This window comes from Branchiostoma lanceolatum, chromosome 2, assembly GCF_035083965.1.
Source record: "Branchiostoma lanceolatum isolate klBraLanc5 chromosome 2, klBraLanc5.hap2, whole genome shotgun sequence".
Classification (NCBI taxonomy): domain Eukaryota; kingdom Metazoa; phylum Chordata; class Leptocardii; order Amphioxiformes; family Branchiostomatidae; genus Branchiostoma; species Branchiostoma lanceolatum.
The window spans coordinates 30,519,643-30,543,731 of NC_089723.1; the positions used below are offsets into that span (position 1 = coordinate 30,519,643).

General features: G+C 41.7%; 3 protein-coding genes across 3 annotated transcripts in view; 2 read left to right on the top strand and 1 right to left on the bottom strand.

Annotated features, from left to right (window-relative positions):
• The window catches only part of LOC136428544 (DNA-directed RNA polymerase, mitochondrial-like), a 27,219-nt gene extending 21,296 nt beyond the window's left edge, over window positions 1–5,923 (top strand). Inside the window, exons 24-32 of the mRNA XM_066418145.1 lie at window positions 78–156; window positions 652–774; window positions 1,237–1,359; window positions 1,850–1,927; window positions 2,424–2,612; window positions 3,224–3,337; window positions 3,545–3,597; window positions 4,031–4,129; window positions 5,037–5,923. Of these exons, the coding sequence (XP_066274242.1) occupies window positions 78–156; window positions 652–774; window positions 1,237–1,359; window positions 1,850–1,927; window positions 2,424–2,612; window positions 3,224–3,337; window positions 3,545–3,597; window positions 4,031–4,129; window positions 5,037–5,328 (1,150 nt within the window). The 3' untranslated portion in view covers window positions 5,329–5,923. The remainder of the gene's footprint in view (window positions 1–77; window positions 157–651; window positions 775–1,236; window positions 1,360–1,849; window positions 1,928–2,423; window positions 2,613–3,223; window positions 3,338–3,544; window positions 3,598–4,030; window positions 4,130–5,036) is intronic.
• LOC136428546 (T-complex protein 1 subunit alpha-like) lies at window positions 5,815–14,238 on the bottom strand. The gene is made up of 12 exons (XM_066418147.1): window positions 14,106–14,238; window positions 12,946–13,031; window positions 12,131–12,259; window positions 11,607–11,704; window positions 10,983–11,093; window positions 9,972–10,156; window positions 9,536–9,662; window positions 8,897–9,072; window positions 8,255–8,378; window positions 7,527–7,719; window positions 6,835–6,998; window positions 5,815–6,314 (listed from the first exon to the last, which is right to left on the bottom strand). The coding sequence occupies exons 1-12, from the start codon at window positions 14,164–14,166 to the stop codon at window positions 6,104–6,106; spliced, it is 1,665 nt and encodes a 554-aa protein (XP_066274244.1). The 5' UTR covers window positions 14,167–14,238; the 3' UTR covers window positions 5,815–6,103.
• Window positions 14,239–17,931: 3,693 nt separating this feature from the next.
• Window positions 17,932–23,114, top strand: LOC136428548 (histidine N-alpha-methyltransferase-like). Its single transcript, XM_066418148.1, has 6 exons — window positions 17,932–18,175; window positions 18,613–18,821; window positions 19,002–19,208; window positions 20,578–20,696; window positions 21,538–21,667; window positions 22,506–23,114. The coding sequence occupies exons 1-6, from the start codon at window positions 18,027–18,029 to the stop codon at window positions 22,703–22,705; spliced, it is 1,014 nt and encodes a 337-aa protein (XP_066274245.1). The 5' UTR covers window positions 17,932–18,026; the 3' UTR covers window positions 22,706–23,114.
• Window positions 23,115–24,089: the final 975 nt, after the last annotated feature.

Genomic DNA, 24,089 nt, shown 5'->3' on the forward strand with positions numbered 1-24,089 from the left:
CAATGTACATAAAAAAAAGTGGTGGTGCTATAGAAATGACTACCACTTGCTTTCCCACCACCCCCCTCCCTGTTCAGGAACTCCCAAATGGAGAGGTTACAATATGCAAATGAGATAATGGAGGAAATCCTCGACTCTGCAGACAACCCCATGACGGTTAGTAATGATAGTTAGGATTCTTCCATAGGGTGGTGCCCGTCTCTGTTTTTATAGCCTTTGGATGGCTCAGTTGTGCAAGCACTACAGATACATGTACATGTAGTCCACTGGCAAACCTCTTGATGGTATAACAACTGAAATGTTCAACTTTACTTTCGAAGACTTTGGTGCCATGTTGTTTGTGTATAGTAATTCATGATGTTGCATATTTGTATTGCTCTGTGAGTTTACCCAATAAGATCCATGCCTTGAAAGACAGGATAATTTTATAAATTTACATACAATCAGAGAATTGAAGAAATTGGGTAGTAGTTACAACATGAGGGCAAAAATTGTAGTCTAAGATCTAGATTTAAAAGCATTTCATTTACATGTATGATTTTGAGTTATTTCTCCTATGTTTGATGGTTACTGCTAGTAAACAATTTTGTATTTACATTCTGTCCTGACATATATATATATATATATATATATATATATATATATATATAGGGCCGTAAGTGGTGGATGACAGCAGACGAGTCCTGGCAGGCCCTGGCCTGCTGTATGGAGATCGCCAGCGCTGTGCGGTCACCCAACCCTCAGGCTTACATCTCACACTTCCCTGTACACCAGGTAAGGGGACAGAAACACAGAACTGAGGAAATTTGATGTGCAAAGAAATTTTACAGCTACGGTAATGTTATTTTGGGCCATACTGACTAGTGTGGTGTTCAGCACCAAGGACAGGTGTGTTTGTATGTCTGCTCATACATATTTGGTCATTTTTCAGCTTTTTTTGTACGATTTGCAGTAAAAACTTTAACTGTCTTCTTTTTTTTTTGGAAAGAGACTAAAATTGATGTGCGTGCTGATGTCATCCATGTAAACGAGTCAGAGTGGCAAAGTTTAAGTTACAAAACTGATGAAATTTTATGTGAAAAGTACTCGTTGAAATCCTCCTGTCATGTTATTTAATCAATAGAATACTGTGTGAATAGATGAAGGGTGGAAAAATTATTTATTTGTAGTTTTAATTTCTTCTTCAATTGTTGGATGATTTTCGTTTGTCCCTTTAATCTTTATTTACACGTACAGGACGGTTCGTGCAATGGGCTGCAACATTACGCTGCTCTGGGGAGGGACATCACCGGTGCTCACCAGGTTAACCTCATGCCTGCCGACTCCCCACAAGATGTCTACAGTGGAGTAGCCCGGCAGGTGAGGGTTAAACAGGCTACTGGTTTATGCCAGACAAAAGAATTATACATTTTACTTTATGATAACTGTTGATAGACCTTGCTACAAGTTGCTAACACTTCTGCATACTATTAGATGTACATGTATTATATATTATTTTGATGTATTTTGTCAGTATTGTAAAAACTCAAATCTTGAAGATTACAACTTTAGTACAAAATCTAGCAGACCCCAATGTTGTGCCCTCGGGAGATGCACTTAAAACCAATTTCCTCACTCAACTCAGGTGAAAATGAGTATTTAGCTGCAGTTAGGGACATCCTATCAGATGGGACATACTTTTGTAAAGCCACTACACTTGATATCAAGAAGAGTAGGGTTCCTTCCCAAAGTGAGTGGATCAAACTTTACAGTCCGGTCGCATCTTGTACTACTACTGCACAAAACTGATGTGTTACACCTGAGGGCAGTGTGCTGGTTATGTGAAAGTTTGGTATTTGTTGCGACACAGGTGGAGAAGCTGCGAGCTTTGGATGCGGAGCAAGGGGTGAAGGTTGCCCAGGTGTTGGACGGCTTCATCAAAAGAAAGGTAGAAAAGATGTATTCCAGTCAGGGTTGTCTCCAGCTTTAGATTTTTTTCCATCCCACTCATTGTCTGTTGATAAATCTGTCGTTTTGAGCTTATAAAAATACATTTTCATATCATGGAGTTCAAATTGTTGGATAGGTACAGTGGATTTTTTTCCATCCCAAAAAGCAAATTTTTTGTCCGGGGATGGATGGAGGGACGTGTCCTGGAGACAGCCCTGATTGCAGTACATGTCCACACAGAGCTTGAAATTCATTAAGGGAATAGGTGCACTGGTGTGCCTGTCCTAAAATCTTAGGTGCACAGAAAGAATTTGGGCTGCACAACATGAAATATAGCAAAAACTACTTACAAATATAACTACCTGTCATCAGACCTTGAATTTGAAATTCTACAGCTAACTTCTACAATCTATAAGATTTTGAACAAGTAACACAGCAAAGTTTAAGGTTGCCCTGGACATTGAGACATTTGTGTTACACATGTTCTTCAATAGGTGGTGAAACAGACGGTGATGACCGTAGTTTACGGGGTGACGCGGTACGGCGGACGTCTCCAGATCCAGCGTCAGCTGAAAGACATCCCAGACTTCCCCCAGGACTACGTGTGGGAGGCCTCGGGCTACCTGGTGAAGAAGGTCTTCATGAGTCTCAGAGAGATCTTCACTCTCGCCAGGGAGATCCAAGTAATGAATTGTGTTCACTCTAGAGTCTAGACTACAGTTAAACAGTAAGGCCATTTTGATTATATGGATGACATCCGCGGGCTCATGAATTTTCGTCCATTTTAACCTATAGCACACTGAAGTAGCCGTTTGGTACCTCATTCTCTATTGGTTACAGAGTTCAGCAGCAGGGAGCAGGTTAAGCATGTGTTGCATTGTAGTTTATGCCTGGTTCACATTTCCAAACCTGGTCAGGCAGTTTAGGGGAACGAAAAGTATGATATAAAGACAACAAAACAAACAAAATGTAAAAGAAAATTGTCAAAATATCATGGGTAGAAACTCTAAGAAACATACCTTCTCCCAACACAGTGGTTGGCAGGTTTGCATAAAAAGACTTTTTTTTTAATAAGATTTGTGAGTTTACAGTGATTTATACGTTTCTCATAAAATTCATGCAAATTCCCTGAAATTCGTACAAATGCTCAGTCACCGTTTAACCTTTAGCACTCTGAAGTAGCCGTTTGGCACCCTATTGGTTACAGAGTTCGGTAGCAGGGAGAAGGTTAAGCCATATAATAATGCTTGTATTGAACATGAATATTGACACACTTGTTATTGTCTAAATCTAGGACTGGCTGACTGAGAGTGCCCGCCTCATTTCCCATGTTGGCTCAGCGGTGCAGTGGGTAACCCCCCTCGGCCTTCCAGTGGTACAGCCCTACCACAAAGTCAAGAACAAACTGGTGTGTACTGTAGAACAAAGCCACTTACATGTAATGTATGAATGTACAATTCATTATGAACTTATATTCAAAATTGTTTCATTAGAGAGTAAAATCATACAATGTACATGTACAAGAGCTAAGCCTGGTACCATTCTTGTGGACAAATGATTGGTGAATATACATGTTATGTATACTTTTCTAAATAGATTTTTTTTCCTCTTTCAGGTCAGAAATGAGATGCAGAACATCATCTTGAACGTTTCCAGTGACACCTCAGAGTAAGTAGTAACTTGGACTTGTAGATTTTACCTACAGTGTACTGTAAATGCAATAAAGTTCGCATGGTTTTTATTTCGCCCTAAGGGGAAAATGGAGTGTTCGCAGTGTTGCTAAGTTTGCGGCAGCGCTATAGTCACATATACTGCTTCAGTATTGGAGAAAAATGTTTGCGGTGGTTGTAAGTTCATGGTGAAACGTTTGCCGCGAAAACCGCGAACATAAAACCACCCCAGACATTTCTGCATTTACAGTATATTAACTTGCTTTATCAAAATGTTTAAAACTTATGTCGTGTTTTCTGTATTCAATGTCTTGCTGCCTCTTTTTTTCTGATGTGAAAAAAAGCTGCTAAAAGGTCACAAGTGTACATGTGCGTAACTTGCTGTCAGAAAATGTGTAAAGTCCTGGCTGCCTTCTTTTTTATCTGTTCAGGCGACCAGACATCATCAAACAGAAGAATGCCTTTCCTCCAAACTTCATCCACTCGTTGGACTCCACTCACATGATGCTCACCTCCCTCCATTGCCAACAGTAAGTAAAACTGTCAGTTTAATTTGATTTTGGTATAATTTTATACAGCCAGTTCTGTAGCCAGCAGTAACTCAATTTAATTCTTACCTACTAAAAAGTCAACATTTGCAAGCAAATGCATAGTTTCCTCCCGACCAAAGATCCTGTGTGTAAAAATGTTAATAGAAAAAAACACATTGTGTACTGATTTACATTTGTAGCTTCATTGCTTTCTAGCAATGAAAGGCAGCTAATAATAGTATCTTAATTTTCTCACTCGACTGAGGTGACAATGGGTACCTAGCGTCCATGTTTGAGGAGAGCCATGCCTTGACCATATTTAAGAACCCACCACACTTGTTGAAAAGAGTAGGGGTCCTTTCCAGTGTGAGTGGATCAACCCTAGAGTCTGGTCTTATGCAGCTTGTATGTTTTGTCCAGATACGTTGGACAAGGCATTTACAGGTTTTTGAAAAACAAAGACTTTTAAACGAGGTCCCCAAGTTTTCCTTTTCATTGGACTGTTGTATTGCATCATACATGTATAATGTAAGGTGCATTTCAGTTTTCTTACTGAGGCCTTGTTGATATGATTAGATGGATGACATCCGCGCGCGCATCAATTTTCGTTTCCTAAAACAAACAAAACGTTTTCGGCTATACTGTAAATCGCATAAAGCGGCTGCAAAATGTGATGAATCTATTATTCGCTATACCATACTCTGTGACTGTGTGTTAGTCATTTGTTGAACCTTCCTGACCACATAGATTTCATACATGTCATAATGAAGGCAATTTTATTTTTGCCAAACTTTTGGGGTTCCCAGAGTATGTCATCTATATAATCAAATCAACCTTACTGATAGAGTAATGTAAGCAGTCATATTGTCTGTGCGTCATTTGAAAGTCACCGTGCACTTTTCTGCAGGGCTGGAATCCAGTATGTCTCTGTCCACGACTGTTTCTGGACGCACGCGTGCACCGTGGACACCATGAACCGGATCTGCAGGGAGCAGTTCGTGGCGCTGCACAATCAGCCAATCCTGGAGGACCTCTCAAAGTACCTCCTCGAGGAGTACGGAACGCTGCCTTCTGAACTACAGACTTCGCCCGCTGCTGTTTCCAAACACGAGAAACTCATGGAGGTGTTAGTCGACGTGCCGCCAAAGGGGGAGTTTGACTTGAAGAGGGTTCTAGACTCAACGTATTTCTTTAGCTAGTTAGGTTTATGTACAGCGACTTGCAGTGCCAAGATAGGTCACATACGGGTATCTCTTTCTTAAAGTACATGTATTTTCCAGGGTCAGCGAAATAAAATGTCCTCTATCATTTATGTAAAAATTTGGTCTTTTTAAAACATCTAATCTTGAAATGAATCATTAAATGCGTGTTCTTTGGTGGGATAACTTAGCAACAGGTCCTTATTGGCCTACTGTCAGGTCACAAACAGTTGCTAATGATGTGAATAATAGAGAAAATTCCATTTTCAATAATCATTTAATACCCAACGATTATTTTGTTATCATCCCTATGTACACATATGCAGTTTCCAGACATCTTTTTATCATTATGGCTATTGATTTCAATGCAAAAGGTACTGCAATCCCTAAAAATGTGTATCAGGAGGAATTCTAGCGGCATAAGGCAGCCTTATATTTCTCACACAGGAATCATGACATGGAAACTGATGACTCAGAGAGAATAACTTTAAGGCCAATGATTTATTAATATCATTAATACAACACAAATTATTGTTGTCACGCATTATCATCAATATTTCTGACATGTGGAATAAATCTCTTGCAACCGATGGTACTTTTACATGGTGCGGTGTTTTCAATTCACCATTTCATTCAATGCCTTATACAGGACACAGATGGCTTGCTCTTGTAAGAAATTCAAAGAGGATAGACGAACTAGCTACTTATATGCAAAAACACATAATACATAGCACACACAAAAGAGCACAAATAGCCTAACAGTTCGCTAATTAGATTAACCCTCCAGAGCTCCTGATTCGTAAGCCTGTTGGTATCCTCCTCCTTCCTTCTCTTCTTTAAGAAGCTTGATCATGTCGTCGATCCGTAGGATCGTGATGGCCGCCTCCGTGGCGAACTTCAGACACTTGACCTTGCACATGGCTGGCTCAAAGACGCCTGCCTTCTTGTTGTCTCGGATAGTGCCTTCATACAAGTCCAGACCAACCCTGAAGTGGGAAAAGGACAGTCAAGACCAAACTTTTGTACTGCCAGACACAGGAATTTCCCTGTAGCTCAACTGTTAGCAGCTTTACAGTTGAGCTCCTGGTCCCAAGTAGTTGGTAACTGGGAGACCCTGGTTCAAACCCTGGGAAAGGCAACTTGGTTGGGGCTGCACCCGTCTTTTGGAAGGGCATAAAATGAGGATCCGGAGTTTGAGGCGGTACCTCGAGCATGTTAAAAAGGTATAGGGCTTGCAAACCCTCCCTGTAATTGTAAAGATATACCCTGCTACTGAAACAACAAGGAAACTTGCTGACCTATGTGCCACTAGGCATTACAAGGCGAACAACAAGTATATTTTTTTTCAGTGTGTTAGATGCGTGGAAAAATAAAAGCTGGATGAACTTTAACTGACACCCAATGCAGAAGTCCATGCTGAAGATAGAAAATTCCAGAAAAAAAGGAAATATTCTAAAACTAGGAAAATGTTCAATACAAAATTCATTATATTTGATGCTGACTGACCATTTGAGGTTACTGCGTTCTGTGTTGATCTGCGATGTGTTGTGGTAGGCGCGCAGCTTGGCCACCAGTTCGGTCGAGTCCTGAGCTGCGTTCACCGCCAACGTCTTCGGAATCACCAACAGGGAGCGGGCAAACTCCGCAATGGCTAACTGTTCCCGCGAACCCTGTAAAGTGGAGGAAAACTTGGTTAGATAATTGTTTCATGCGATGTTCAAGAAAATACCTCAAGAACCAACTTGAAGGTAACTTGCAGAAATATGGCAAGACAAGAGTTTCATGTAATGCTCAACAGTGGATGCCTCAATTTTTTATGAATATTACATGATTGTGCAAAATGTAAAGAACATGTGAAGACAAGCTATTGAAAAAAGCTGGTACAGTTGTTCTGGAATTGAGACTGGTAAGCATGAATATATGATAATACAATCTAAGCAGGCTATTGACAGGATGTTCCTCTCAAGAATTTCTCTTGCAAATTTGTTATGGACCTATCAGAGCATACCTTACAGCCTTTAATAATCTTGTGAATAACACCTCATGATCTTTAAACCTGACTTCTTATATGATCCTAACCCAAAGGAAGATCTTAAAAGATGGTGCAAAAATGTATATGATAAGACTAATTAAGTGTTATATCAAATGGTTCAAGAAGAAAAAAAACCCAAAGCATGCGCCGTAATGAAAAAACTGACCAGAGAAGTAGCAAAGTTTTCCAGGTAGATGGACAGCGCAGCTTCCACCGCGCCGCCCCCAGGTACGATGGTCTTGGACTCAAGCACGCGCTTGACCACACACAGGGCGTCGTGTACAGACCTCTCCATCTCGTCACAGTAGAAGTCATTGGCACCTCTCAAGATGATGGAGCTGGCTGATCGAGCCTTGGGTCTACACAGTTAAGAAAGATACAGAGATCATTGCTAAAATCACTTTATCTCACAAGAACACAACAAACAGATATCTACCTTTTGTAAGATTAAGAGTTTCTTGACAGCATTACATCATGTACAATTAATACTACAAAAATACTGTAAAAAGTTTGTAGTGATGTAATTTTGCAGTTGGGAGAAAATGGAGTATTCCCGATGGTTCTGAATTCATGGTTGAAACAATTTGTTAGCGGTGAGCAGATGAAAGAACAAGTATTTTCGCAGTGGTCTTAAGTTCTCGGTGAAGATGTGACCGTGAAAAATGCAAACAATAAACCACCGCAAAAATGTTAACATTTACAGTACCTCATTGAAATGAGCACAGTGGACAAGTTTGAATTTGAACTACTGTATGACACAACTTTGGTATACAATGACAATGATGCACCAACTTAAGAACTATTTTGGCTTTATTCTAATTCTTATGGATGTCATTTTTCAATAAACACTTAGACTGTTAAATCAGAAGACCGTGGATAAAGACGTTCTCTCACCCCTTGATGAGGATGAGCTCATCGTCAGAGATCCTCTCCTGTACCACCTCATCAGCTCCGCCGAGGAGGGAGGCGTCAAACGACTCTTCTCCCTCCAGATTGGCCAGGCTGCTCACAAGGGTGGCTGGAAAACAAATCAATCAAAAATTCAGCCAAACATACAGCCAATCATCACTAGAGAAAATATGCTATTACTGCTTACAATTACAGGGGTAGCTGAAAACAAAAAGATCTAAGAGAAAATCAGCCAATGACACAGCTGCTTACACCAGTGGCTAAAAACAAGATCCTAGAGAAAATCAGCCAATGTTACAGCTGCTTACAAGGGTGGATGGAAAACAAACATCCATGAGAAAATCAGCCAATGATACGGCTACTTACAACGGTGGCTGAAAACAAAATCAGCCAATGCTACGGCTGCTTACAATAGTGACTGGAAAACTAAGGACCAGAGAAAAAATCAGCCAATGCTACTTTAAAGTGTAAATAATATTTGCAAATGTGTTGACTCCTCCCTTTTGCAATCATGATTGACACCAAAAACACAGGTATGTACAACATTGACACTTGCCTACACATGGTACTTGTACCACATGTTGAGATACATACTTCAAAAAGGGCTTGAAAAAACATGACAATTACCTCCGGTTGCCTTGGCGATCCTCTTCAGGTCCGACTTCTTGCAGCGCCTGACGGCCATGGCGTCCTTCTCCATGAAGTACTTGAGACACAGGTCGTCGATGCCCCCTGTGGTCAGCACCACGTTCGCACCCGTGGCCAGAATCTTCTCCACTCTCTCCTTGGTAATGTCTGACTCTCTGGGGGTAGAAGAACACTTCAATGTGAAAACTTACCTGTCATTTTATCATGGCTGGAAGATGTCAAATAGATAAACGTTTAGACAGCTTCTCTGAACATTAATAACTTTTGGCCTTTATGAATTTTGGATCTGAAACATCACCTATGTCATGTGTGCTAAGGAATGACCAAATGGGCTTTTGAAGAGGTGAATTGTTTTTATGTAACATTTTTCAGATTAACCTTTTCTAGTTGACTTTTTAAAAACATATTCTTGTTATACTATGTACGTATAAAGATAGATGTTTATGATTCAGTAGGACTTCATGTGGTCTTTGTTATATGTCGTTTGATCCGTACGTCTTCCTTCATGACCTCAATGAAAAGATTTGAGCTTCTCATGAAGAAACAAAGGCTCAACCAAACAAAGAAACGTATGACTTATTCATCAATAAGTGTTTGTAACGATCAGGGATGACCGACCTTTGCCGGATGGCGTCCAGTTTCTCGGGGTCGTTGATGAGTACATGGACACCCAACTTCATCTTGGCCTTCTGGAGACTGAAGTCCAGGCAAGCTATCTTTGCATTGGTCACTTTCTTGGGCATGCCTGCAACAATATCACCAGAAGGATAAGCAAACGTACTAAAAAAGATATTTGCAGTCAGAAACAGAGAGACACACACAGACAACAAACAATATTTCACTCTCCTGGAAGTTAAGTAATGTAAAAAGTAAAATGTTCGTGAAGGTTTTATGTTTGCAGTCTTGATGGTTAGCTCTTCAGTGTGAACGTAAAACCACCACGAAAATGTTTGTTATCTCTTCTGCCTGACTTGTTTCAACTGCGATCTTAAAACCAACCGCAAACTTAAAATCCTCGCAAGCATTTCCCCTTTAACAGTAACTAGGCACTTACCAACTTGGGCAGCAATGGTGCAGTTGAGAGCATAACCGTTGACAAGGATGCTTTCCCGGGCACTGCGGCCGTGGGCCTTCAGCACATTCACTGCCTTGATGGGGATTCTGACTCCCCCCTTCCCATCACTCATCTTCACTGCGTTGGCTGCATCCACAACCATGTTGGAAAAATACTCGGAATCACTGACGACAAGTCAAGGAAATACCAATATTCAGTAGCAAAAAAAGAAGCCATAATGCTTACTGTTAAAAAAGTCACTCAGCATTAATAGAATTATCTAATTCCTTGAATTTAACGGTGGCTTTTTTATGAGGATACATAATTCATATTAGAACTTTTAAAAAAGATGAGCACAAGAAATCAAGGGTACTGTAAATGTGTTTAAATTTGCGCTGATTTAATTTTGTGGCAAGGAGAAAACCGAGTGTTTGCAGTGGTTTTAAGTTTGAGAAAGTGCTATAGTCACCTACTGTACACTAATGGAAACACCGGCACCTTTATGGATTTAAGATCGCATTGAAGCAGTCACCGTAAAAAGACCGACATAGAACCACCACGAAAATTTCACGAATTACAGTAAAAGGTTCTAGTACTCATATACAGTGGGCATAAGTTACACATACTTCACAACTCTCCAAAGCCAAAATTTCCTGAACTAGCATGCATAGTCAGGAAAGGATATAGACGACTTGTACATAAGCCAATCTTTCATCCCAGAGTCTACTGAACAAAAATGTGAATGTCTAAAGGCCTGTTCACACTTGTGCATATATTCAAGTCCATATGAGTTGCGTGTCTACATTTCTTTGGTTTAGGTAAAGTTTGCGACCAAAGAAGTCTGTACAATGGTGGGTCAAAACAGAAAACAACTTTTTACCTAAACCCGATAAATGTTAATACGCAACTCATACCGACTTAAATATACGCACAAGTGTGAACGAGCCCTATGAAATAAAATCAATGCATTCTTGGCATGTTTTCAGCTTTACATGATCTATGAAAGGATACGCTCCAATCAGCTTTGAGGACATGGATGTCTTGGCTGCGTTGATGATACATTCCTTCCCCAGCTCGTCAGTGCTGATGGTCAGGTGGTCCTGGATGTACTTCACCGCTTCCCTGGAGTTAAACATTGTCAGTATTAACCTTTAGCACACTGAAGTAGCCGTTTGGCACCCCATTCTCTATTGGTTACAGAGTTAGGCAGCAGGGAGAAGGTTACATCCACAGATCGGATGTAAAACTATTCATCATCTGACGTTTTCATAAACATGCCAACTCTAATGCCATGCTAAAAATGAATAACCTGGTAATATGACAGTAATATCTCGCGATAGGACAAGAAAGGAGGAATCCCCGACATAATGCAAGGACCAAACGTTTAACCTTTAGCACACAAGTACTGAAGTAGCCATTTGGCACCCCATTTTCTATTAGTGAAACAGAGTTAGGCAGCAGGGAGGAGTTTAAATGGGGCCAGGCCATTGCACTTAGAAGCGATCATAAGAGCAAACTGGAGCTAGAATAGATGGAATCCTGGCTACTAATATGAAGGGCCTAAAATCAAGGCCAAAGTTGAAAATGCTGGTTTAATGTGTTTCAGTGTTGAGTATTGAATCCTTCAGTACTTACTTGCAGGCCAGTCTGTACCCACTGATGATGGAGGTGGGGTGGATCTTCTGACGTACCAGCTCCTCGGCATTCTTCAGCAGCTCGGCCGCGATGATCACCTGAAAATGAACACACATCTCTTAACTCTACATCATAAGTAGCTTACTGTCACACTGTAGAACTCAGTTAATATTACAGTTGCCTTGAATGTCTAGTCCTTGTGGCTCATTTGTATATAAGAATGATAGCAGGAGACATTCATTTCCAATATGTAGTACTCGGGAAACAGACACCAAACAACATCATGTGTATTTGTGTGCATGTGTCTGTTCTGTGCATGTCTTTGTGTGCGTGTGTGTGCATGCGAGTGTGTAATACACTATATTGTGTGCATCTGCTCTATGCCTGTCTTTGTTCTATGTTTACCTTTGTGCGTGTGTCTTTGTGTGTGTGTGTGTGTGTGTGTGTGCGCGCGTGCATGCACAGCTATGTAAAAGTTAGTTTGTGTCTGTTTATGAAAGAGATGAGGGGAAGGGGTCACTTACCACAGAAGTGGTTCCGTCGCCGACCTCCTGGTCCTGTAAGTCTGCCAGCTCACACAGCACCTTGGCGGCGGGGTGTTCCACCTCCAGCAGCTTCAGGATGGTCGCACCATCGTTGGTCACTGTCACATCCTGAGGAACGGGAGGGGGAACTCAGTTGTGTCACTTGTTATACAATCTTATTCTAACTCCAAATTCATGATTTTACAGCTATTGGTCTATGGTCTAACTCTAAGGTATCACCATGTAGTCATTGTAGATATTGTGCATCTTGAAATCTTTCAAGTTCATGGTTTTTGCAGTCAATTCTCTGTTTTCCATTGTGAAATTATTATGGCATTTATGCCCACAAAATCTAGGTGCCACAAACTCAACAGATTTCACAACACAAACTAATACAGGGCAGATGTACTAATGAACAACTATGATGAATCATGCACTGAATATAACACATTGTATACATATATGACATATACTAGTACATGTACATATCACTAATTAACATATAGTCTATATACATGACTTTGCAGCAGCCTGGAGGCTCCATGGGGGGGATCTTGACTACACCTTATTATAAATTTGGGAAACTGACTATGCCTTAAGTTAAATCTAAAACCTTCCCTACACATATGATCATTATGCGAAATTGCCAAATGCTCTAAACGTTAAATAAGACCTGTTGGCTATGAAAAACATGGAATCAAAACATCTGATTATGGAAATTATGGAAAAGGGCAGACAGACCAACATGCACATGGAGTGTGGAAACTGGAATGGCTATCATTAGATAGTAACAGATCATTCAGAATACTACTTACCCCAACATCGTCAACCAGCATCTTGTCCAGACCCACTGGTCCCAGGGAGCTCTTCACAATGTTAGCTATGGACGTCGCAGCCATAACTGAAATCACAGAAAGAAAGAAACTCTTCAATGTCTGGCGGACATGCAAGTAATTTACAGGCTCGTATCCTTCGGTCACTCAAGTGACAAAAGGTTTAGGACCTAAGAGTAAGAACAGCAACAAATATTGATAAGGCGACACCGCCCTTTTTGGAAGAAAGTTACAGAAAACCAGTTCAGCTGGTATCTGGGGTAAGTTGGGTAACACGTTAAACTGCTGAATTATACTTGTAACAGTAACATTGTGCAGTATACTGCAAATTCATCTATTATTTGGGAGTTAACTTTGTGGTTGAAGAAGAAAGGAGGTTTTTGTGGTGTTTTAACTTAAGATCCCCATTGAAAAACTGTGTAGTATTGCAGTATTGGCGATGCATATATTTTTTTTTGTAGTGCCGTGATTTTGCAGTGGAGCGGTCACCACAAAAACTGAGGAGACCAAACTGCCCCAAACATTTAAAGATTTAACCAAGGAGGTTTAACACAATTTAATATGCATAAAGGACCTGATTTGGCAGCCTTTGTCTTTGTAACTTAAGGTCATCTTTAGCATAAATTGTCACCATTCAGAGGACCCCACCACATACATTTTAAGCAGGGATGCCTAGACTTTTTCATAGACGGTGCTTTTAAAGTCCCAATCCCAGCGTCTCAATCAATCTGCACGTGGAGGTAGTACAAAAATTTGTAAATTTTTGTCAGAGTCAGAGCTACAATGTAACGTTACATAGATGGTTGCTAAGGGAAGAAAACTTATATTTCACAAAGAAATCCACCGTCTATATCCAAAAACACAACGTATTAGGGTAACAGATATTTTGGAGAACTGAATTCTACAACACAGTCAAGCAAACAGTGTACGTTATTGAGTTATTCGCCAGGATATAAAAATTTCACACCACAAGAGGGGAGGGGGGCAAGAATGTTCCAGAAACACGTGCTGAAAAGACCGCTCACGAGATATCATTTTTTTCACACAAAACCGACAAGCAGCGACCCCAACGGACCACTCAAAGAAACTCTACACATCTCTGGTTCTAGCTGACCCGATAAATTTGAGAGTAGAGGCCTTACCGTTCTGTGTGCGAATGTTATCGCCTGTGGAGCGCTCACCCATCACAGTAAGGGCCGACATCTTGGCTTCTTTTCCTGACAGTCACTGGCCCAAAATGCAACGCGGTGTAGAAACGCCACCTGGCGTCTGTAGTGGGAATAGCAACTATTAAGGGCGCGATGGTCACATTCGCGTCACACGGTCCTAGGTCGTCGTTCGACTGATGTCATATACTATACTTTTCAACCAAGTTGTGACAGGACCAACCGCCGACAAGGATTCGAGACACCCTTTTCCTAAACAAGACAGCAGAATGTTGCAAGATAGATGGATGACTATTCCCGAGAATGCCCTGATCGTGCGACGATATCGTCGTACCGTACGTTTGTAAGAACCAGGCCCTAAAGGATCCTGAAGCGGTAAAGGTAAAGCAGACTTGCTCAGACACTTTTTTGTACGTATACGTTGATGAAGGTTAGACATCCGGATGACATTGACGTATTATGATTTCATTGACTGAGTTTCTCAAAAGCCGAGAAGGGTGCCAAATTTCAAACATCGTATTTTTAAGCTGAACGCATCACACCACAGTGAATGCGGAAGAAAAATGCCACCGCGGCGCAGAAAAAGTCAAGGCAAAATGACCTGATTAAAAAATCAAATTAATGAAATAAATTGCATAAAAAACTTCGGCGGGTCAACAAACACTTAATTTATTAAGCTGAGACAGCCCGCTCTTATGAATCATTCCTGAACTGCATCTTGGAAAGACACCGCACAGCTTTTCTTCTCATGCCTAACTTTTCAGAGAAACGCAGGAGTAGAGCAATTTGAAGCATCATGAAAATTTGTTACAATTATTTAGAGGTGCTGTATCCTGTCAACAGTGACAAAAATTTATTAACGGGAACATTCTTTCACTTGAAGTGCCCGAAAATTCTTATGACAGGAACACTAGTAGGTTAGCTAGGCCAACAATCAAACTGCCATACATGTGTGTATGTCAACAACATCTAGCTATCCACGGGAAGACTACCCTTCGTCGGTCATATGAACGACTCCTTAGCGTCAAAATATCCATTCTTGATTCCTGATTCAGCATTATAGGAAGTGTTGTGTTTGTCAAGGACACACGCACTGATGCCAATGATTGCTTTCCTTTGCTTTGGTTTTGTTGGGTTGTGTTTGCTGGCAACACCGTAGATCATTGAACGCTAACACACAAATGCCCACGGTGCTCAAGCGAGGTGATCATTGTAAAAGTCGTTCTGCGTGCCTGCGAAGCTGGTGTGTTATGTTCCTCTTGGATAATAAGTGCGTTAAGCTGAATGGTGGTTAGACCGCCCATACAAACACCGGGCAGCCTCGAAGCCAATCAACACTAGTAGGCGGAGAACGGGTGAAAAAGGTTCGCCATACCTGGGGGCATTCTTGGGATAGTCGCGCATGTGGCCGTACAAAATTGAGCAGTCTTGTCGGCGGTTGGTTCTGTCACAGCTTGGTTTGAAATTCTACCACTTCAAAATCGTACGACGACCTGCGACCGTCCGTCCCCTAGCAGAAAACAATAAAAGCAGTCTGATATGTGTTATCGCATACAACATCCAGCTATCGACGGGACAATCTCTCGTCGGTCGGCAATATGAACGACACTTTAGTGTCGCGTCGAAAGATTCGTTCATTCCCAGCAGTATTAGGAGGTGTTATATTTGTCAAGCACATAAAGCACTGACACCAACCTTTGCGTTGCTTTGCTGTGCTTTGCTTTGCTTTGCTTTGCTCTACTCTACTTTGCTTCCCTCTACTCTTCTTTGCTTTGCTTTGCTTTGCTTTGCTTTGCTTTGCTCTACTCTGCTTTGCTCTACTCTGCTTTGCTCTACTCTGCTTTGCTTTGTTTTATTTTGCTTTAATAATTTGCATTGCTCTAGTCACCTTTGCTTTGCTTTGTTTTGCTTTGCTCTACTTTGCTCTACTTTGCTCTACTTTGCTTTGTTTTGTTTTGTTTTCTGGCGATACTCAAACACATTGAAAGCTATTACACATTTGCTCACGGCGAGGCGATCATTGTAAATAGTCGTTCCGCGTGATTGCGTAGCTGGCGTGTTTATTTCCTTGGAGAAAAGCTATAGGTTACGCCGAATGGCCGGTGGATAAATCGGTCATACAAATACCGACACAGATGCAGACTCGAAGCCAATCAACCCTATTAGTCGAGTAATAGAACGGGTAAAACCTGATTCGTCATACTAGATAGAGGGGATAGTCGCGCATGCGCCGTACAAAATTCAGTCTTCAACGGTTTCGGAAAAGGCTGTCTTTAGCTCCTTGTCAGCGGTTGGTTCTGTCAAACCCTGGTTTGAAATTCTACCACATCAAAATATCGTACGACGACCTGCGACGGCCACTGTGACCGCACAGTCACCGGTACACGTAAGTTGCTACATTCCAGCAAGTTTAACTGGATTGCACTACACGAACATTTATGAACATTTAGCAAATAATGATTCATGAGTTATCTGAGTTACGAGTACAAAAAAAATTGATTAACGAGCACACTAAATGCAACAATAGACAAACGTTTGAACGAACAGTGAACAATATTGATGAACACAAGATAACAGCTACTCAAGCAACTGGATACATTTTGTAAACGGTAATACGTTTCAGATAGCATCCACTATTGATATGTATTGATATGTTTCATGGAATGATATATTTCAGATTCATTTACAAATCAATCCATGTGGTTAAATGCCTGTTGGGCTACAGATCTTGCTGACTCACTGACGAAAGGTAGTGGATGATACCTAAAGTCCTAAACTGGATTTGTGTTAGCCTTGACTTTACAATGGGAATATCATTCAAAACGTACAAGTATGACCAAAAAGACAACAAAACACACAAAGCTAAAGAACATTCGTTTTTTGTCGATAAAATTCGTTGAGTGCTTTGTCAATTCGATCGGCCGCAGCGACGCCGCCAGCGTGCCGCGGGTCCAGTGAGAGGGGGGCTTGGAACATCTGACCGTTTACAAAATCTATATGGCTCCGTCTGAGTAACTCTTATCTTGTGTATCTTGCTAACTGGATGTCTAACTTTCATCGACGTAAGTGAACGGTACGGTAGTTTTAGATAGTGTCCAGGGCAGCCGCTTTTAACCTTCTCCCTACTGCCTAACTCTATAAGATCCTGTAACCAATCAACCAATAGAGAACGGGCCCCCGGGGTGCTAAACGGATACTTCAGTGTGCTAAAGGTTGAATTGGTTCAGAACACTGCATGGTCGCGAAATGAAGACGATAAAAAAGACGCTGTGCAAGATGAGGTGAGGAAGTCTGTAAAACTCTCTGGAACAACGATTGTATGATTTGCATTGCGATCAAATTAGGTCGATTTAGTGGGAGAGTTTTAGATTTAAATGGGTCGCTGTCAAAGAGAGAAAAAGAATTGAAGTCTAATCAGCCGTTGAACAGATCTAGACAGGTAACAAGTAAGGCAATGGTTCATAAAGGCAAAAGGGCAAAGTTTAGCTGTTAGTGCCCAGGGTGGCTGTTGAGTGCCCCCCCACATTAATATTTCTTCAAATGAATGTCTAACGTTTATGATATAGAAAGACACCCAGTGCAAAATATGGATTCTATACTGCTTTGGAGATTATATTTTCAATTCAGACAGTATCGGCAAAGTAGTCTTTTGTAGCGCTCAAAAATAGACCTTTCGTGAATGCATTCTGTCAATATAATAGAGTCGATGAGAAAATTCTTTCTTTTTCAAATCTTTGTTGCGTAACTCTAACTTAGTGGGCAAGCCCTGTAAACTTAACCTTCTCCCTGCTGCCTAGTCCTATAATCAACAGGCTACTTTAGCAGAGAGAAGGTTAATTCTAACCACATGTTGTGCAGGAAAATCCTTGTTAAAAAAAACACCCGCCTGAAACAAGGATGACGAGTGACCGAGCCAGTGACGTCAGTGACGACGTCATCGACGTAGCCGACGACCTGATGTCAGTTGTAGCGAGCCTGACGTCCAGTCGCAGATACGTGCCGCAATGGTACGTGTACGATACACGCGGGTCGGAGCTGTGTGAGGAGTGAGTATACAGCACTTGTACTTGGCACCCATTTCCCCTTGTACGTCGCATGTGCACACGCGCGCGCACACACACGTACATACACACTCAGACTCACACACGCATGCACACACATACATACACACACGCACAGACACACGCCGTATGCACGCATACACATACACATACACACATACATACACATACACAGACTCACACACGCATGTATACACACAGGCACGTACACGCGTACGGACACACACAGACATACTCACACACACACACACACATCCGCGCACGCACACACACTCAGAAACACACACACGCACGCACACAAACACACACACACACACACACACACACACACACAGACAGTGACCCAAACACGCGCACACACACACACACAGTGACACACACACACACACGTGGTTTCACTGTAATTTGTTTCATGTGTTCAGACTGATACAGAAATCGAAGACGTACAAAGTCTGGCAGCACGAGTACAGCATACTTCAGACCCATGCAGACGACATCGCCAGCAAAGTCTCGTACCCAGCCGTTCTCGTGGATCTCGGCAGCGGAGCGTCCTCCAAAACCCGCCTGATCATCGAGGCTATGCGGAAACTGTACGGAAACTTCACGTTTGTGCCAGTGGATATGGCGAAGGGTAACAGAATTCAATTAGTAGATATCCAGTATAAATCAGTATAAATACATGTACATGTACATGCTCACACGGCGTTAAAGGATAATTCGACGTTAAAAGGTGAATACACCTGGACATAAACTATGCTAATGAATATCCAGCCGGCCAGAATTTCCAACTAGCCTATTACTTTTCACGTAGAGTTCATCGAGACTTGCGGGCGGCGTCTGGAGACAGACTACCCGGGTCTGACTGTGGAGCCCTTCGGTGGGCTGTACATGGACGGGGTGCGGCACGTTGCCTCCCGGGACGAGGCCAAGTTACTGCTGTGGCTGGGGAACAGCTTCAGTAACGTCTCCGTCCATCATCAGGTGGAGATGCTACAGGACATCCGGGAACAGCTGACGGGTACGTAGCCACAGGAAGTTGTCCCCCTTGTAGTACCTAGTGGCACATAGGTCAGCAAGTTTCCTATGGTCTTTCAGTAGCAGGGTAACGTTGGGTAACATAAATTCGGGATTTCTCCGATAATGGTTGACTGAAATCAATCTAGCAGAACAATAAACCATCCTTTTTTCTATTATTCTGTCAGTATCATGTACTATCTTTGCACTAATCATATATATGGTAGATTTTGTCTCTAGTCGTGCTGACACCATAATATTTTAACTTGAAACTACCGTCCGCCGCACGCACAATGACGGTGCTGTCGGACAGGGGTGAACATTAATTCGGGAGAGAAGATTCGTCTTGAATATCTTACCGCTAATTACATTTTATACAGCAGCTATTCATCGGGGCGTTAGCTGGATGCAGTAGAAATGGTAATACTACTATGTCCATGTGTTTCTGCTTGTGCTAAGAGCAAACTTTGAGGAAAATATCGCCATCAGTCCACTATCACACACAACATTTGGACAAAAAAGTGTTCCTCGCAAACGTTTGTCGTCTGCCGAAAAGCAGGATTCTGGGTAACGAATATGGCGGCGGGAAAATTCACCGTAGTGCCGTAGCCATTGGTTGTAGCAACAAAGAGGCGTTTTGATGATTAATCACACTTAGAGTCCAGTTGTAGGTTAGCAAAAGAGATTCTAATAAGTTGTATTGTAAATAATTGTGTTGAGCAGGAAGCGGATGTGACATTTGTCTTATAAACCAGCGAACAACTATGTGTAGTATAATTCTCCCACGAAGCCCTCAGACTGTGACAATAAGGGACGGAGAGTTTTTGACGTAGCCAACTTCTAATGCATGGTTATCGAAGCTTTTCAGACAGTGTTCTGAATACGTTAGTCTGTCAAGTTTGCATTTCTAACGGTATTACTGATGTTGCATCTAGCACATATCCCTAAATACCCCGTTTTCGAAAAATCCCGAATTTAAGTACCCCGCGAATTTATGTTACCCAACGTTATATTCTTTACAGTGTGAGTGTGTGCGAGTGCACATGTGTGTGTGTGTGTGTGTGTGTGTGTGTGTGTGTGTGTGTGTGTGTGTGTGTGTGTGTGTGTGTATTTGTCCAACAGAACAGGTACTCATCAGCCCTTTTCGTTGGAAATCCCGTACACGTATAGCACCACCTATCATTGCCCTAAGCAGGGTACAGTAAATATGAAAATAACAACAACCATTACAATGTCTTTTTTATTGCCAATCTTGCTGCCTTTGGGCTAGAAGAGATACAGAGCCACGTGGACGGTAAGGAGCGAAGTCCACCGTTTCTATACCATAGTCTGTAATCCTTGAATAGTTAAATCGATTCCCACTGTTTATACAGAGCGGGACAGACTCGTGCTCGGGGTGGACATGAACGCTGACCGAGAGGCCTTGTCTCAGGCTTACGGCGACCAGTGGATACCAATATGGCGGGACAACTTCATCTGTCGTCTTAACAAGGTACTGTGAATAAATCTACATTCGTGATGGTTCTATTTCGCGGTTTTCACGAATAACCTTTCCACCGCGAATTCATAACATTGCCTTTTATGACTACTGCACTAGTTATTTTGAATTGTTTTGACCGCGAATTAAAACACCGCAAAAATTTTCCGTTTCCCTTTTACCGCGAAATAAGACCACCGCAAATGTTAATGAATTTACAGGCATCTTGATGTCTACCAGAAGAGGGTAACAGTCATATCTATTACTTATATATATGAGGTAACAGATACATTGATAAGGTAATTTACATTTGCACTGATATTAGTCTTCTGAAGACAATGGCCACAGACAGCGTGAGAAATGTATAAGTAAAATCAGCTTAATCATTTTGGATGTCCAATTTAAACAGTAAGGCAACAGCAATGATATCCTCCACAGATGCAATGAGAGAGGGCGAAAAAAAACAAGATGGGTAATTAAAAAAATAAACGTTAGAACATGAATTGAAGTTAAGCGACTCAACCAAATGGTATCACAGCCAGAAAGTCTTTTATTCCTGTATTTGATTGATAAGAAGTGCACAAAGTGTGGTAGACTGGTGTCACTTACCAAGTTGGCAACTCCACCCATGGGTACTACACTGGTGCCACTTAACTTTTTGTTGGCACTACCCAGAGGGGAACAAAAATGATTTTTTCTTCTTTCTCTTTGTCGCAATCAGAGACAGAAATTAATGCGCGCCCCGATGTCATCCATAGAATTCACCTGCCTTATACATGTAACGTTACAGTAAAATCCGCTTTTGTTTTGCTTCGTACGTATCTATAAATTTGCTACTCCTTCCCACATATTCCAGGACTTTGGCGGAAATATGGACGTTGACAGGTTTGAGTTCGACTATGAACTTGTGGAGAAGTCTACGGATGAAGAGCCGAGCTATGTCGTTTTGTCCCTCATCAGTTCAGGGAAACAGCGGGTGCATTTTGGTGAGTGTTCTGGAGAACAACACGAAATTGAAGACCTCGTAACGCTAGTTAGCCTAAATCCGCTAGGGAAATGCTCGGCAAGCCCTCCCGGCCTCAGCCCTGCTCTTTTGAACAGACATTTGGGGTATCGAGGGCGTCACCGGCAAACAGCTTTCAGCCAATCAGAGGATTGGCACGTCTGTCGAGCTCATCTCGTGGAAAAGCCGCAAAGGTCGCTGGGAAGCTTTCATCGAATCACGTTACGTCTTACATCGCTACTTTGGGTTCAGAACAAAATAACGGCTAGCTGTTAACGTTTGAATGATGCTAGCTCATTATTTATAAGCAACTGCCAGTGACACCCCGATACCCAAAATGTCCGCTCAAAAGGCAGGGCTGATAGTGATACCAGGAGGGTTTGCCTAGCCTTTCCCGAGCGGGTGTCGGCGCCGCTGAAGGAGGGTGTAAATCCGCTGTGTTGCTTTATAAATTGGGCCACAGACGCTCCTTTAGAATTGCAATATTTTTGTATCAACAGGACTAGATTAAAAAAATACAGCATGTATAACGTTAGCATCACTGCCATCAGTGACAAATGTAATCAAGGACATTATGCCCTTGATGTAATCAATGATATCGGCATTTAACAGAAAGAAGTGATAGTTTATTCTTTTGCCACATTCGTGTCAAGTAACTCTTACCGAAAATCGATTTAAGTAAACTCGCGTTACCTCCGTGAAGTGTGTGAAGTATTTTTTGTGAATTTCTGAATGCCATAGCCCTAGCCATCACAGATGAGAGTGATCCTCCCCTTTCCTTCTTCCCTTCTTCCCAACATAATGTTTTCTCTGGTATACAGAAACACTCGGGCTCGACATTGACTTTGAAGACGGCGAAAAGATTTATTTCTACGAGGGGCCGAACACCAGCTGCAAGTGGAACCTGAGGCAGCTGCGTCGCCTAGCGGAGAAGAGCGGCTTTGCAGTAGATGCCCACTGGACCAATGACGAGGAGAATTATTGTGTCATTTGCTTGGCACCGGCAGATACTTCTGATTAACGTTATGAGTGGGAATTCGAAGGAAAACTACCGTGGCTGGATCATTTATTTAAAAAAGGGGGATAGATACAAGCCTGCATTTTAGATTCCATACCTGTATCCTAGTACCTAGTATCGACATTCCATCCATGTAAATCTCAATCCAAAATAGGATTAGAATCGCAGCTTGTTCAGTCCTTGTCTTGTTGATTATGGAAATACTGATGTAATTAGCATAGTCTGGTTTGTTTTCACTACCAAAATTACAACATTGAATGTGTTTTAACATCCATCATTTCGCAGAATTTCATTTTAACATGTCATCACCAATTTTGCAAATGACTTCCACATTTACATTATATAAACATGGTGATGTTGACCTTCAACAAATCTACACAAGTACGAAGTATAAAAAAATCTGACGTCTCAAGTATGAAACCCCATCATTTACCACTAAGGAATTACTCAGTATGAATTATGCAAATTATATTAGGCCATTATTAGTGGTATAGTTGGTCTCTGTTTATTTTCCACCTGCCATGAATCACGTATGTTTAATACATGTATTGAAGTGGAAATAATTGTGTAATTAGCATAATCTCTTGTAATTGCTTATCTTTTCTACACAAATTACATATATCGTATATTAGTGAAAGTCCTGTCTTTATATTTCGTCATTAATTTGGCAAATTACTTAAGTTTCTTCTTCGGGGATAGGTGGCCAACTTCCACGGACTTGTTAAAGGTTCTGCCACACTAACGGGGGTACCCGGGTGCTGGTGTTGGAGGTTCTGATAATAAATTTGTACTGAAACTTTTTCTAAGGCATGCAACAGTCAAACACCTCAAATACATCAGCAGTGGTCTGTGCTCGGCGGTTACCTGAACACCAACAGTTTGTCTTTTTTTGCTGTGAACTTCTTTTTTGTTTATGAGCAAGGGGCTGGCTAGCTCTTGAGCGATAGCGGAGCCCCCGAAAATCCAAGATTTACCAAAAATTAACCCAGCTGGAGCTGAGTTGAACAAATACCCCGTAGGGTAACTGCAGGAATAAAACATACGGGCCGTACTGTCTCTACAAAATAACTGCACCGGTATTGTATTCGTGGGTATGTTCGCCTTTATATTCGATCACTTATACATTATACAGGAATAGTTTTGAAACATTTCCTTTTGGGGTTTCTGTGGCGGAAAATCATATTCATCCCAATTATATGCAACGTTTGGGAGGGAAGATTGCTTGTGCTGGCAAGGTACGTAGCACCAATATAATGTCCTTGGTAGCACTGGGGGAGGCTCTATGAAAGTCATTACGGATGACGGGTAATCTGGTGTTGTTATTTAAAGACATGCAGTTCTGCTTAATTACGATATGCGGCTTTTGGTCGGTAGTTGGTCCAAGCTC